We start from the raw sequence: 16,725 nt of genomic DNA, 5'->3' as shown, positions 1-16,725 counted from the left end.
GGCCCTCCTAACTCTCTTGTATTGTACTGTATCATTGCTATATTGTCTCCCTTTATATTTTAAAGTGCTATGAAAACTATTGGCACTATATAAATCTGGTATAATAATAGTAAGTATGACATGTTTGTTATTTTTTTTTTTTTTAAAGTTAACCTTTACAATAACTAGACTAAAAATAGCTAGGTATTGACAAGTATCATAAGCATGATAGCTCTTTGGATTGTGAGATAAAATGATGTTTGATAAAATGCTAATTTGAAGTCAAAAAGCTTGTATTTCTGATGGTACAAGTTTTTAGTGATAATACAAGCTTGTAGTGAACACTCAAACTCAGTGGATATAAACGTCAAAAGGTTTAAATTGTTATTCTGTGCCTCTTCCCATGTAAATTTGGACATTTCATTACATGTGGTGGAGGTAGCTTGGACATTGAGATCTACAGGAACTCCCCATGCAGACCAGTATCTGCTTTTTACTCCCACCATCCAGTAGAAACAAACTGTAGTGAGGAATGCAAAAACCTGTACATTGAGGGTTAAAAGCAACCTCTTAACAAATGAATGGTTCAACAAAGGAGGGCAAATTCTACAGGTCAAGGCTCTGCAGTTTTCCTACAACCTAAAGCCCCACTTGACTGCTCGGCCATATGATCATGAGAAAAATCCATTTTAGACCCAGTCAGGTGTTAAAAACAAATAAAGCTGCTGCTGAAATTGATATGTAATCAGCAGCATTAAGTGGGTATTGAATTGTCACAATGCTTGTGGCATTCATTCAGTAGCTTCTTCTGTGAGTGTGCTACTTGGTTATTTTTTCTTTCTGTGTATGTAAACTACAAAATGGGCATTCAGTCTCAGAATTTTTGAGATTTGGCCATGACTAATAATGGCCAGGTATATCACAATCTGTCCACCATTGTTGCTTGATCAATTTGCTTGGTAATATGATATAGAAAAAAAATAATTACCTAATGGTAGTTTATTTCAGGAACATGACATCACCTACAGTGCCTTGAAAAAGTATTCATACCCCTTGAAATTTTTCACATTTTGTCATGTTAAAACCAAAAATGTAAATGTATTTTATTGGAATTTTATATGATAGACCAACACAAAGTGGCACATAATTGTGAAGTGGAAGGAAAATGATTAATGGTTTTCAATTTTTTTTACAAATTAATATCTGAAAAGTCTGGTGTGCATTTGTATTCCGCTCCCCGGAGTCATAACTGTGTAGAGCCACCTTTCACTGCAATTACAACTGCAAGTCTTTTTTGGTATGTCTCTGCCAGCTTTTCACATCTATAGAGTGAAATGTTTGCCCATTCCAAACAGACAAGCGATGCAACTAAAATCACATACAGGTGGTCTAATACAATACAGCATAAAAGCAGAGGATATATGCATATAAGAGTACAGTATCATTCTCATGCGACCTGGAATGCAAGCGAGGAGGGATCGCAGCCATGCCCATACCTGTACCAGGGTGGAATTCCTACAAGAGGGGCTCATTCATTGGTCCAGCCACAGCTGCGATACCCCATCAAATTTCAGTGGCCAATTTCTATTAATGTCAATTTGTACATAGGAAGAACATAGTAAACAGATTTTTCCTAGGTGTCTATTTAGAGGGTGGAGGATGCATTCCATTTTCTTTTTTGGCATAGTATAGTAGGTAAGAGATCAATAGATTAGTGTACTGGGGCCTCTGCTCATCATCCTGGATACTAAGCAGTGCCAAGGTTGGCGAGACTGGTAAGGTCAGCTGCAGGCGGCGACTGACAAGCTCAAACACCGCCGCCCAGAACCTGGATACCTCTGGACAATCCCAGAACATATGGACGTGAGTATACCTAAACCTGTGACATCCAAGACAGTTTGAGGACCTTGGGATATATCCTAGGCAGCTTTTGAGGCGTATAATACACTCTGTGTAGGAATTTCGTTTGGATCAATTTATCCTTAGAAGAGATCACCAATCTCGAACTATCCTCAAAACAGTCCTCCCTATCTAGAGTTGGGATATCCACTTTCCAGGCCTCCCGGAGGGCCTTCATTTTGGGGCAGTCCACACAGAGTAAAGCCGAATAAAGGGTGGAAAGTGGTTTGGAGAGGGATTCCTGGGCCAGGAGATCCTCAGTAGAGGCTCAGTGGTTAACTGAGGGGGTACTGGGAACTAGGTTCTTACTGTATGTTGTAGCTGGAAGTACCTGAATCATCTAGGTACTAGGAAGCCTAACTGTATTCTGAAGGTCTCTAAAGGAGAGTAGGGATCCCGAGGCAAAGACATTTCATAAAGTTTTAATACCGAATCAGGCCCAAAGGTGTGGATCAGGCAGCAGGCTAAAGGGAGTGTGGGATTCCCCCGCAGTGGATGTTATGCAGACCAGTGTCCTGGCTGTAGGAAACGCTTCCTAGTGGCAGTCTAGACCTTAAGAGACATCCTGGTGAGGTTTGGCAGGTCAGCATAAGCTTTAGGATCCCGACCAAGTTGCCCAGTTCTTGGAGTGAGCCCAGAAGAACTGCCTCAAGATATACTGCAGCATTAGTCCAGGAGTGGAGAAACCACCACTGAACAGACACCAGCGCGGCTGCCCAGTAGTAAATTAGAAGCTTGGGCAACGCCAAGCCACCACAGCACACCGGAAGCTGGAGTGTGGACCTAGCCAGACGAGGTGACGCACCCCCCCTCCCCATAAGAAGGTGCCTACACAGGTTTCCACGTCCTTAAAAAAAGAGGCCAGGTATTAAGGTGAGGCAATTGAACTTGGGTAATATAATCATCTTGAGAATATTGATACGGTCCAGGAGTTCAGCGGTAGTGTACTCCATACATATCCCTCAGTTGTGTCAGTAAAGGACAAAGGTTAGTCTGGAAGGGATCCCACTTCACTTAATTTCCCAAATATTTGAACTGGTCCACCCACTACAGCGGGGTAGCCTCCACTGTTGCCCATGCTCCGACATCTAAGTGGAACAGTATCGATTTGGTCCAGTTTATACGGACCCCAGAGTAATGTCCAAACTCATCAAAAATAGCCAGGGCTGCCTGCAAGAATGACCCCGCATCATGAAGGTAAAGAAATGCATTGTCAGCATAAAGTGAGATCTTCTCCTCGAGGGGGCCCACATTAAAACCCTCAACTAAGTTACAGTTCTGAATCCGTATAGTCAAGGGTTCTAATTCCAGGGCAAAAAGGGAGGGGGGCAGGGGACACTCTTGTCTAGTGTCACGTAGAGGGAAAGGCTCAGAAAGCCAGCCACTGGTCTGAATACGGGCCACTGGAACCTGGTACAGCAAATGCAGCCACCAAAGAAAACAAGGCCCAAAAGCAAATCGTTTCATCACCTTCCAGAGGAAGTCCCACTCCACAGAGTCGAACACCTCGGCATTCAAGGAGGCAATAACCCTGCGACCGCCATTGGAGTGAGTGGTCCCGGCCTGTCAGTTTAGGTGGACGGCCATGTTTTGGTAGGTTTGCAGTTGTGCCATACTCTTTCCATTTTCGGATGATGGATTGAACAGTGCTCTGTGAGATGTTCAAAGCTTGGGATAATTTTTTTATATCCTAACCCTGCGTTAAACTTCTCCACAACTTTATCCCTGACCTGTCTGGTGTGTTCCTTGTCTTTCGTGATGCTGTTTATTCACGAAATGTTCTCTTTCAAACCTCGGAGGGCTTCACAACTGTATTTATACTGAGATTAAATTACACACAGGTGGACTCTATTTACTAATTAGGTGACTTCTGAAGGCAATATGAAGACAAAATGTGGAAAATTTCTAGAGGTATGAATATTTTTTTAAGGCACTGTAGAAGCCCTATTTTGGAGAGGATTATTTGCATATGATTCCAAGTGAGGATTTTGTAAAGTGTATTACTAGTACTCTATGCTCTATCAAAGGCTCCTCTGTGGCACTTCACATTGTTACCAGATCCTTCTGACCCATACAGATGAGGTTTATTAGGCTGAAATGATATGGTCAACAGCATGCCGTGCAAAATATTGTTTGGAGGGTTTTTTTGTGTATAGTAAACATGTAATATCTGGAGACACAATCCAGTTTGCAATGCATTTTTTTTATAAAAGATTTTATTTTCCCAAGGTCCCTTCTTTGACATTGGAAGGTGGAAGATTGAAACAGAATCCTTCTCTAGTCCATGGAAAGGATTATGAAATTGTACCAGAACCCGTGTGGAGGGCACTGTATCATTGGTATGGAGCAAACCTGTCTTTACCTCGACCAGTAAGTAACAGTCAGTCCTGGAATTCATAGTTAATATTCGCTACTGAGTATGTATCTGAGATAACGATAACTGCAATTGCTTTGGCACACATTTTTTTCAGATGTATATTTTTATTGACTTTACTTATTGTTTTAAAAGTCATAATTGTTTTAGATTATAGTCCTAGGAACAGTATATTTATCACTGAGACTTCTTGTGAGATGCTTTTTCAATTCTGCAATCAAATTTGAGAAGACCCCACTATGCACACAATGTATAAAAATAATTAATATTTTTCTAGGTGTTTGTTTGGAGCAGGCCTTGGGCACAGAGGAAACTCAGTCTATCCCCACTTTACAAAAAGAAACACACTGAATTTCCCCTCCTTATCATACAATGCCAAAGGCCAGATTTTAGATTTATAACCCTTTCTTAGGACAGATACATTGTAAGAATTTGGCTTGTAAACATTAAACATACAGTATATTACATAATTCCAAATTCCAACTATGTATTTAACGGTCTGATTTACGTTCTGCTGAAAAAGTGTAATTCAACTTTTGTAGCCAAATTTGGATAACACTCAATTATTTATATTTTACCTTCTGGAAAAATACAAAATTGAAGTTTTCCTGCGCATGCAGAGGGGTCTGTGGAGTTAGTTTGCCTTAATTAACCCTGTGTGTACTGTGCTGACAGATCTCATTATCCATTGTAAACTAAATCTGACCACTGTGGGGGAAATTTATTAAAACTGGAGCAGCCAAAATCTGAACATTTGTACATCAGCTTCTATGTTTAATTTTCACAGCTGAACTGAACAAGGCAAAAATAGAAGCAAGTATAGTTCTGCTAAAAAAATAAATAAAAAATGTGCATGTGTTTATGTGTGTGTGTGTATATATATATATATGTGTGTGTGTGTGTGTGTGTGTGTATGTGTGTGTATACACACGCACAACAGGAGTTTAATTGACTTGATGCTATACTTTGATTAAAAAGTGTGCCTTCAATTTGTTTGAGCAGTGTATATTATATACACTGCTCAAAAAAATTTAAAGGAACACTTTTTAATCAAATATACACTGCTCAAACAAATTGAAGGCACACTTTTTAATCAGAGTATAGCAAACAAGTCAATTAAACTCCTGGGCTATTGATCTGGTCAGTTAAGTAGCAGAGGGGGTTGTTAATCTGTTTCAGCTGCTTTGGTGTTAATGAAATTAACAACAGGTGCATTAGATGGGCAACAGTGAGACAACCCCCAAAACAGGAATGGTTTTACAGGTGGAAACCACTGACATTATTTTCCCTACTCATCTATTCTGAGTGTGTGTTTTTCACTAGTTTTGCATTTGGCTAGGGTCCGCGTCACAATTGGTAACATGAGGCGGTACCTGGACCCTGCAGAGCTTGCACAGGCAGTCCCAACTCCTTCAGGATGGCAATACATGCCATTGCCAGAAGGTTTTCTGTGTCTCCCAGCACAGTCTCAAGAGCAACTCTAGGAGAGCTAAACAGGGCCATAGAAGGCCCTTAACCCATCAGCAGGACCAGTATCTGCTGCTTTGTGCAAGGAGGAACAGGATGAACACTGCTAGAGCCCTACAAAATGACCTCCAGCAGGCCACTGGTGTGAATGTGTATTACCAAACAATTAGAAACAGACTTCATGAGGGTGGCCTGAGGGCCCAACGTCCTCTAGTGGGCCCTGTGCTCACTGCCCGGCACCATAGAGCTCGATTGGCATTTGCCATTGAACACCAGAGTTGGCTGCCTTTGCTTTTCACAGATGAGAGCAGATTCACCCAGAGCACATGTGACAGACATAAAAGGGTCTGGAGAAGCTGTGGAGAACGTTATGCTGCCTGTCATTTAGCATGACTGTTTTGATGGTGGATCAGTAATGGACTGGGGAGGCATATCCATGGAGGGACGCACAGACCTCTACAGGCAAGACAATGGCACCCTGACTGCCATTAGGTATCGGGATGAAATTCTTGAACCCATTGTCAGACCCTACACTGGTGCAGTGGGTCCTGGGTTCCTCCTGGTGCACAACAATGCCTGGCCTCATGTGGCGAGAGTATGCAGGCAGTTTCTGGAGGATGAAGGAATTGATACCATTCATACATACAGTTGTGTTCAAAATAATAGCAGTCAGACATCACTAACCTGATCAATCACTGTTTTTGGTAGAAATTATATTTCTTCATGGCAAATAATTTACTAGCAGGTGTAGTAGAGTAATAGAAATCCAACAGACCCAACAGTCATGACATGCATGCTGCTGATTCTGTGTAATTGAGTCACTCATTGAAAGGGGCATGTTCAAAATAATAGCAGTGTGGAGTTCTATTAGTGAGGTCATTCATTCTTTGAAAAACAGGTGGAAATTATTGCCCTTATTTAAGAAAGGAAGGAAGGCAGCAAATGTTGTACATGCTGGTTAAAGTGCATTTCTCTCTGAAATTCTGAGGAAAATGGGTCGTTCCAGACATTGTTCAGAAGAACAGCGTACCTTGATTATAAAGTTGATTGGAGAGGGGAAAACATATAAAGAAGTGCAGAAAATGATAGGCTGCTCAGCTAAAATGATCGCAAATGCTTTAAAATAGCAACCAAAATCTGAAAGACGTGGAAGAAAGTGAAAAACTACCATTCAAATGGATAGAAGAATAGCCAAAATGGCAAGAACTCAGCCAACAATCAGCTCCAGGAAGATCAAAGAAGGTCTAATGTTACCTGTGAGTACTGTTACAAAGAGAACGACCCCAAACACACCAGTAAACGTGCAACATCTTGGTTCCAGACCAACAAGATTGACGTTATGGAGTGGCCAGCCCAATCCCCGGATCTTAATCCAATAGAAAACTTGTGGGGTGACATCAAAAATGCAGTTTCTGAGGCAAAACCAAGAAATAGAGAAGAACTGTGGAATGTAGTCCAATCATCCTGGGCTGGAATACCTGTTCACAGGTGCCAGAAGTTGGTTGACTCCATGCAACACAGATGTACAGCAGTTCTCTGAAACAGTGCTTATACAACTAAATATTCATTAAGTGATTCAAAGGAAAGCAAAATCGTCAAACATTTTTCAGTTTATATAGTGAATGTTTGAGTTTGTAAAGAAGAATACAAACACTGCTATTTTTTTGAACAGTCTAATATTTACTTTTCTTCAATTTGTTTAGAGGAACAACACAAATTTGATATATTTTTCTTCATGTTTTGATTTGGAATAGAATGTGTAGTGTTCCCAATGCATTTGGGTGTATGGAAATAAAAGCTATTAGAAGGATTTTGAGCTTTATTCACTTTTTTCAATGCACTGCTATTATTTTGAACACAACTGTACATACACACACACTACTGTGAAATTGTGTGAAAAATGCTATGAGTTAAGAATGCTTTCAGAAATCCAGGTGATAATAGTTTATTTTTATCAAATAACCAAATGGAAAGTAAATGAACAGAAGGGAAATACAGAACAAATCAATATTTGGTGTGACCACCCTTTGACTTCAAAACAGCATCAATTTGGCTGTAGCAGGAGGCACTTTGTTATGGACTGGAGAGCAATACAATATTGAGTGTCTGCAGACAACAGTGAAGCATGGTTGAGGTTCACTGCACATTTGGGGCTGCATTTCTGCAAACATATTTGGAGATTTGGTCAGCATCTACCGTGCCTTCAATGCTGAGAGATACAGGCAGATACATATCCATCATGCCATATCATCAGGAAGGCATGTGATTGTCACTAAATTTATTCTGCAGCAGGTCAATAAACCTAAACATACAGCCAGTGTCAACTATCTTCATCATAAAGAAGAACATTCTTTTCATAGTCCTGGAAGGGATGCTTTGGCTCCCACAGAGCCCTGATCTTAACATCATGGAGTCTGTCTGGGAGTGCATGAATAGATAGAAGGATCTGAGGCAGCCTACATCCACAGAAGATCTGCGATTAGTCCTCCAAGATGTTTGGAGCTACCTACCTGCTGAGTTCCTTTAAAAACTGTGTTCAAGTGTACCTAGAAGAATTGATGCTGTTTTGAAGGTAAAGGGTGGTCACTCCAAATGTTGATTTAATTTGAATTTCTCTTCTGTTCATTTACTGTCCATTTTGTTAATTTATCAAAATAAACTATTAACACTTCTATTTCTGAAAGCATTCTTAATTTACAGCTTTTTTTCACACCTGCCTAAGACTTTTAAGACAGTAATATATTTATAATTTCTTTAAATATTGGGTCACATTGTTAGCTTTTGTAGCGACAAATGTATTTATTGTATACTGAATTAATGTTGCACCTGAATTAATGGCACTGATGGAAGCAGCTATTTATTATTTCCAGGGTAGTGTGGTTCATTGTGTAAAACAGCAGAGAAATAAAATCACACCTGCTTTCATCAGGGTTTCAGGGCTGCTTATAGTCAACTGCTAGGACCAAAGAAAGACACTCCAATTGGAGCTTGCACAGATCTGAGGTCTTTCCCTGATTCTGTGTGACTAGGCTAGTTACAAGCACCAGTCCTGTCACGTGGTCCTCGATATCTGGGTATTTTCTTCAATACCATTGGCTAAACAGGGCAGTGGGGGGAGTGAAGGAAATGTGATTGTACTGCAGGGGGGGGACATTAAAGCAAACCTGTAAGGGTTAATATGTGTGGGTATCTTTTCTTTTTTGTCTACATTGTTTATGTTTGGGAAATGTTAACTGCAACTTAAATGTAAATGAAATGTAAAAAGATGCCTTGTCTTGCTGTATTTTTTACTAGGTAATTCGAAATAGTAAAACCAACTTCCCAGAACTGGAGCTCTTTCCACGTTATTTGCTTTTCTTGAGACAGCAGCCTGCGACCCGCCAACAACAATCTAACATCTGGGTGAATATGGGTATGATGAGCCTAAGAATGTTTCCTCAGCATTTACCCAGAGGTAATGTAAGAATGCAGCAAGAATGGGATTGCACTTTTTATGCCACTGTAATGCCTGCTAGCTCTGCAACCTGCATTTTAAATTCACGAGGCTTTAACCTAAGGTCATGCACAAGAAAATTCTTCTTTTCTAAATCAAACAAAAAATTGACCGTAAATTGCAGAATGTTTGCTATTTTTTTTTTTATATTTTCATAATCATATAAATATATTTATTTTTAACATATACAGCTAAGGGTACTTCATAAGTGGAATTATTTTCTTGCTGCCACCTCTCAGATTTGGATGCATCTTTGCATTTTATTGGTGGCTATGTAGAAGTAATTGCAGTTCCTGGTAAGATCTTGTTGATGCTGTACTAAAAGTGGTTGTAAACCTCACACATGTAATTTGAACAAAGCATATCCCTCTATAGTGTGTGTACTTGTCTCAATTATGAACACTGTCATTTCTCTCTGCTGCTTCATTCCTCTGCGATCAGCATGAGTCACTTCTGAAAAGTTTTCCTGACACCAAGAGAAAAATGGTGACAGGGTAGGGACCTCCAGCAGATTGACAGCCTTAGCTCTATTCCTGTGAGATGTGAAGGGGGGGGTCTCTTCCCTTTAATCAGCTCTCAAAGCTCTCCTCAATGAGTTCTACAGAGTGTAATTTCAGCTCTCCGTCCCCTTTTTTCGGAACTCGCATATAAGCTTTGTTACTTCAGCCTATTGAACAGATGTAGAGAAGAGATCCTGCAAGTAAACAGGTACAACTTATGTAGGAGGATTTGTTTAATTTCTGTGCATCACCTGAGCCCAGTCACTTCACTGGGTATATCTAAGGCTTTACAACCACTTTTCTGTTTTTTTAATACATAATGATATTTCAGTTATTGATGTTAAAGGTATAACTGAAGGCAAAATTTTAGTTTTAGATAGAGCGGAGAGGGATTAGAACATCGGTTGGGTTTTTATTGCAGTGTGTTGGGGTTTTTCCTCACTACTGGTACTCCTGGCTGTTATCACTAAAAGTGAAAGAAAATCCCACATTTTGAGTAGTGATCATAACAGGAATAGAAGGGAAATATTCCATCTGGGGACACACGTTCTGGTTACCCTAGTGACTAACAGAGATTTCCTTTAGTTTGGAGGGAATTCTTCTCACTTCCTGTTGTGACTATGAGACAGGACGTGAATGGAACTCTTCTCCAATGGAACACAGGTGGCAAAAAAAACTGACGAGTTCCCTCCCTTCCCTTTGCTCTATTCAAGATGAAAAAAAAAAAAGTTTTCCCTTTGTTTCTATTTTAGAGAATTTCTAAGGGCAAAGCTTTTTTTTTTTTTACTTTGAATAGAGTAAAGGAGGGCTATAACTCCTGTCAAATGTTTATGCCACCTGTATCCCATTGGGGAGATTTCCCTTCATTTTTTGTCCTATAGACAAAACCGGAAGGGAGTTAATACCTCCAATGTGAGGAAATCCCTGGTTGTCACCAAAAATGTCCCCATTGGAGGATTTCCTTTCTATTGTTCTGGTGACAACCCAAAATTTAGGATTTATTTCACATTCAATCTCGATGATAATGTGAAAAAAAAATGTCGCCTCTTGGAACATGTTCCAGCTTCCACCCGTTTTTAAGGTAGAACATGTAACATGTTCCAGCAGCTGCAGCCTCTCACCCCCTTCTTGTGACAGCAGGCAGGGGTTCTTCTCCCTGCGCCCGTTCCGCCCACATGGCCGCACCATTCATTCACAATTTTCTTTTTTTGAGTGCCCACATCAATGGAGCTGACGACGTGTAGTTATTAATGAAATGCGAGGGCGCTGGTGAGCACTCTGGTAATCCATTGATTCTTCCTGCTCTTCAGTAACTGCCTGCCCGTAAGTGCCTGCAGGAGCTGCTCTGCAGGCTTCTTAGAAAAAAAAATAATGCACATTTTTTTACCTGGAAAAAATAGGCATTTATTTTTTTTTTTTTTTTCAGAAGGAGAACTTAGTCCATAAACAGGCTACATAGAAAGGGTGAATCTCCCTAACAGTGGCACTGACTGCAAGAGAAACCAGACAGGTGTTCCAATCCCTCTCCACTCTATCCAAAACTAAATTAAAAAAAAAATAGTTTTGCCTTTAGTTATACTTTAAGACCAGCTATAAATTTCATAATAATCTACCCAAAATTGTTCTTGTGCAGACTGTAGGTCTCGGTGTTCAGTGCTGAAAGAGCCAGTCTAATATTTGATTCCTTGGTTGTAGACAATGAAGCTAAATGTCCTTCTTTTGGCATATGTGGCTCATTTTACCTTTCAACCACAATTCAATTTTACACTTTAATTTTTGACCACACCAATTAAAAGCTTGTTTAATTTTAAATGAATCATGGTGACGTTTTTGTTTTCTTTTTTGCTCTGCGCTAATTATTGTCAAATCAGTGATTAATCTTGGGTTTTAAAAAAAAAATACGCTTTCTTGCTGTAATCTTACAACTAATCCTCTTATCTGTAATTGCTTTTTCTTTTTTTAAGGGATATTATGTTGCAGTTTGGGGGTATTGTTAAGGTAACATTGTTGCTTTGCTACTCAGAATGCTGTTTCGTGTAGCATTGTGTGAAATTAGTATATTGCATGCCTTTATCCAATCTTGTATACGTTTATTCAATATATTGTTACGCATAAACATATTTTTTTTACATTTGCAGAACTGTATCATTTTTTTTTTTTTTTTTTTTACTAAACAAAAATGCACTGGTTTGCATATTCTGTACAGAATCATATGAATTACAAATTTCTTAGCGACCTGATTATGCATTGCTTTGCGGAAATATTCACCTGGATTTCTTTAAGTTTAGGGCACATAAAATGAACATAGGGAAATAATTAGAAACTTAAACTGTAGAGAACAATTGTGATAGAGGGTCATTATAAATTAATGTTCCAAAGTGTTTGGAGGTTTCCAGCTGTTTAATATTTGTAAATGTTTTATATTCAGGCTTCATCAGGAATAGCAGATGGAATTTTGTTAGCTAAAAGCTTAAATTGGCATCTCAGTGAGGGTTTCTTGTTCTGTTCTCTACAGGACAAAAGTAGGCTTTTATACATATAAACATTTCTATGTCACTTGGCAGGCATAGAGCTTTTGTATGTTTTCTAATGGCTATGCCATCTACTCATGCCAGAATGGACACTTTTTGAAGTGTATTTTAAAGGTAACATTTAATCCATACAAATGTAAATACAAAAGAACAAGCGGCATCTTTATTTTTGCTGTCAATAGCTTAAAAGGGAAACTATAATGGCTTTGGATCAATTTAATTTTTAAGTTTATAAACTGATGTTTTAATCCTTGTGCACACTGGACTTTTTGATGTTGCTCTTAGGGGCGTCTGGTCTTCTGTCTCTAAATGCCTCTGCATGTTAGCTTATGAATCCATGCACACATATGTGATTAGAGGAGTTCAGAGGCAGAACCCTCCTCCCCACTGCTAGCACGTCCAGGAGCAGCAGAGTTTTGGCAGAAAAAATGATTGACACCTGTAAACGCATGTTAACGCTAGGTGGTTTAGCACTTGAACATTAATTTGTTGCCAGAATAAATTATTATTCTGCCCAATGAGTTGAGTTAACACCCAAGTGTTTCACACCTAAAAGCTTTACATATGTTTCCAAGCATCAATTGTTTTTTCTGCCAAAGCGCCACCACTAGGAGGAAAAGTTTCTAGGAAGATAGCAAAAACATCCAGTGTTCATTGACGTTATATGGCGGTAGCTGTGTTTTTTTTTTTTTCTTCTTGTAAAAATTCAACCTTTGTTTATTGTAAAACATTAAATACATGAGAAAGCATTTCCTGAACACTGTCAGTTATCTAAAAAGGGAATGCCAAAAATCAGGGAAAAGGGAATTGGGAAACACTGGGGAATCCACGTACAGTGTCTAAAAGTGGAGATACCATCAGAATGTCTGGAAGGGTGCTACCTAATCAATATGCAAAAAACAAAAAGAGAGGAAGAAAAAAGGCTGCACATCTAAAAGGCTAACCTCAAAAGAAATTTATTATGCACCATAAACAGTAATAGGCCATCAGAGGCCATAATCCTGCGTGACAGAGGACTCTACCCCCCGAGATATCAAGAGGGAACCCTCAAGGATGGACAAAGGATAGAGTTGGTCCACTGGGACTAAACTGACAAAAACCCTCAAACACCCAACCCCTGACACAACCAACCCTTTCAACCCCCCAATACCCCCACAAGAAACCCCTCCCCTAGATGGAGGACCCTCATGTCCCGCCACCCCCCAGGAAACCCAGCACAAGTTGGGTTTCCTTTCTAATTAATACCTCATTAATATCGCCACACAACTGCCGCTCACTGGATATTTTCTCTTTTTTGGACCATTCTCTGTAAACCCTAGAGAAGGTTGTGCGTTAAAATCCCAGTAGATCAGCAGTTTTTGAAATATTCAGACCAGCCTGTGTGGCACCAACAACAATGCCACATTCATAGTCACTTAAATACCCTTCCTTCCCCTATCTGATGCTTGGTTTAACTACAGCAAGTCATCTTCACCATGCCTAAATGTACTGAGTTGCTGCCATGTAATTGGCTGATTAGTAATTTGTGTTACCAAACAACTGAACAGATGTACATAACAAAGTGGCCGGTGAGTGTATAAATTACAAATATTTCCTCTTTAGATTGAATCCCCAGGTAGCAGCAATGATGTCAAATCATGTGAATGCCATTTGCTTTCACTGCACAAACATTAGATTCTCATAAGTAATTGCAATGTCATTTGCATTTTTAGCAATCCCAGAACTGTGAACACATCATTCTCATGCCATGTTGTGCCCTTATCAACCCAATTTAATCTTATGTTAATGTTATTATAATGTTCATATTTTCTAATTTTGTTACTCCCAATAAAAAAACAAGGAAATAATGAAAGATATTTATATATACACACACACGGTATATCCAAATTTGATTTAAAATTAAAGCTCTATCTGTCCTGGAAAAAACTGTATAATGTGAGGGTAGACTACAAAATTCTAAAGATATAACATGCATAGCTGAGACATTGCCACTCCCCCCCCCCCCCCAAAAAAAAAACCAAAACTTTCGACTAAAGGAGGAATTAGGAAAAAGGCCTAGGAACTCAATGGATAATGAAAAAGTCAGAAAAATCCTTTTTCATACAAGCTCATAATAACGCAGACAAGGATAAGTAATATGTACACACTTTAAAGTAAGTGTCCCTTCCCTCTGTTTTATGATCCACCTTTATATGGCTTTTCAAAACTGAAGCATGATGGGACTGGGATGGGTTATACCTGGTGGACCAACATCTTTTTATCAGTGTCCAATTCACTTGTAAGCAGCAGTATAATCCAGTTGTCTTAGAATTCCATAACCCAGTTGTCGTAGAATTCCTTCTGACCCTGTGTCCCTTAATGAACTCAAAGGGGTTTTACAGTAACACAAATATGCGTGGCATAGTGTTTTACTGTATAAGTCATCCGAATTAAATGACTTTTTCGGCCACCCTACAACCAACTGAAGGAGAACGTCAGGCAGCTGCTACTTAAGCAGCGGCCTAACATGATCAGCATGAAACTGGAAGTTTTGTTACTGGCAGAATTTCCAGGTAAGAAAATTTAATACAGCTTCATAAAAAAAATTATTTGCTTAAGAAAACTGTAAACAGTGAGACATGATACCAAAAATAACTGAGATTTAAGGTTTACATACACTCTAAGTATGTGTGTTCTTTTGTGTATAGTGACATGCCAGATACTCAAGATGTCTTCCTAAAATGACCTTACTTGTTGCTGGATATAGGAAATAAGACTGCCCTGCAGACACTTATATCTGTATACAGTTAATAGAAGAATGTAACCAGCTGTGTAATTTAGATGTGTGATGTGCCAACAAACCTTGACACAGTGGTGATAGGAATGAGTATGCATGTCATGTTTCTTTTTTATGAAAACAGGAAATGTGCCATCTCCAAATGCTCCTCTGAAGAGAGTTTTGGCGTATACTGGGTGCTTTAGCAGAATGCAGACCATAAAAGAAATCCATGAGTATCTTTCCCAACGACTTCGAATCAAAGAAGAAGACATGCGATTGTGGTTGTATAATAGTGAGGTAATCAGTGGTTGGATGTGTTCTTTGTTAAAATGTATATAAATCAAAATAGTTTTTCTTTGGATAGGAAGGAGAAGGGTTAGAACACCTGTCAAGGTTTTATTACTGTCTGTGTCAAAGCAGAAGCTATCCACCCTCTTTATTTGTCTTGGGTGACCATTGTCACTTAAAGGATAAGTTCACCTTTGATAACATGTTACATCTTGCACTCACATTCAGTGACTGGCCCCTGATGCCCCATTGTGACCTCTAGAAGTGGGATCTTCTCCTTCATTAGCTGTCACAATTTCAAAAAAACTTGGCAATGCGGGGGTCTGCTCTGCTTGCTAGGCCACGTCACTCATTCACAGTATTCTGTAATGGGAAATCTACAAGTTCCGACAGCCTTTGTAGCTGACAGATCATAGTTCTCAGTAAACTTACCATAGTGCTGTTGAGCGCTGTGGTAGTTCATTGATTCTTCCTGTCAGAGTGTATATGATGTATATGCTTGTCCGTATGAGGTATGAGCACATAGATACACTGACAGGTCTGCAGGAGTCCTGCATGGCACCAGCAATCTGCTGATCGCTGGTGCAGTGCTTTCCAGACTCCCAAAACAACAAAATCGTTAATGCACATTTGTTAAAAGGTGAACTTATCTTTTAAACAAGGTGATGGAAAATCCAAAATGTTACAATTATCATGGGAACAAGAGGTGAGGATAAATCTTGCAATGAGAAAATCTGTCCAGTCATTGCTGCCTAAGAGAAAATGTTCCCTTACAGAAAATGCTGACGGGTTAAACGCATTCCTAATTTGTCCAAAATGCAAAAAAAAGGTGTGACTTCAGAAATGTTTTAATGCTATATAGTTAGCAAAATATTTCCAAAAAGTATCTTAGACTGTAATGCTATATAGTTAGCAAAATATTTCCAAAAAGTATCTTAGACCATAAATTTGGTTCTTGTTGAGACAGAATCTTTTGACCATGGCTTAGTAAAAGGTTCACATTACCAGGGGTCAATAAGGAGAAAGTAGAAATCCTGCACTAGAGACTTTCTGCACCAACATATTATTTGATTATTATGAGCTCAGTTTGCTCATATACATTTGTTTTTGGCACCATTTTTGCTATTGTTTCCTGAATCATTTAGCACTTTTGCACGGACTATCAGGTGATGTCTGAATGCAAAGTATTTCTGTGAAGTACATATGATATGCCTTGTCCAAGATGGAAGGGACGCACTGTCCTGGGAAGAGGAAGTGGAGCTCAGGGAGCTGTGGGGTGGCACAACCCTTCCTTCTTCAAAACCCAACTGGCATCAACTTGTTGGTTGGGTAATTCTTTTAGAATTGTGCATCTTACAAAATTCTTGCTTTGTTTCTTCAAAAGTCTTTTAGACAATGTGGGGATGTAGACTTTTGTCTTTATTGTGCTAACCTTT

At 39.3% G+C, this 16,725-nt stretch overlaps 1 protein-coding gene across 2 annotated transcripts in view; it reads left to right on the top strand.

Moving 5' to 3' along the window:
• USP32 (ubiquitin specific peptidase 32) overlaps nucleotides 1–16,725 on the top strand; it is a 287,630-nt gene that overhangs the window by 220,068 nt on the left and 50,837 nt on the right. The window contains exons 15-17 of one of the 2 annotated variants that reach the window (XM_089676627.1): nucleotides 4,108–4,248; nucleotides 9,014–9,131; nucleotides 15,144–15,298. In XM_089676627.1, coding sequence (XP_089532753.1) covers nucleotides 4,108–4,248; nucleotides 9,014–9,131; nucleotides 15,144–15,298 — 414 coding nt within the window. Of the gene's footprint in view, nucleotides 1–4,107; nucleotides 4,249–9,013; nucleotides 9,174–15,143; nucleotides 15,299–16,725 lie in introns of both variants that reach the window. The other variant, XM_089676625.1, reaches the window with a different exon arrangement.

Source organism: Staurois parvus, unplaced genomic scaffold, assembly GCF_062004578.1.
Source record: "Staurois parvus isolate SC_StPar_1 unplaced genomic scaffold, SC_StPar_1.0 ptg000172l, whole genome shotgun sequence".
Classification (NCBI taxonomy): domain Eukaryota; kingdom Metazoa; phylum Chordata; class Amphibia; order Anura; family Ranidae; genus Staurois; species Staurois parvus.
The sequence above is the reverse complement of the archived record's forward strand: the minus strand, read 5'-3'. Positions and strand labels throughout refer to the sequence as shown.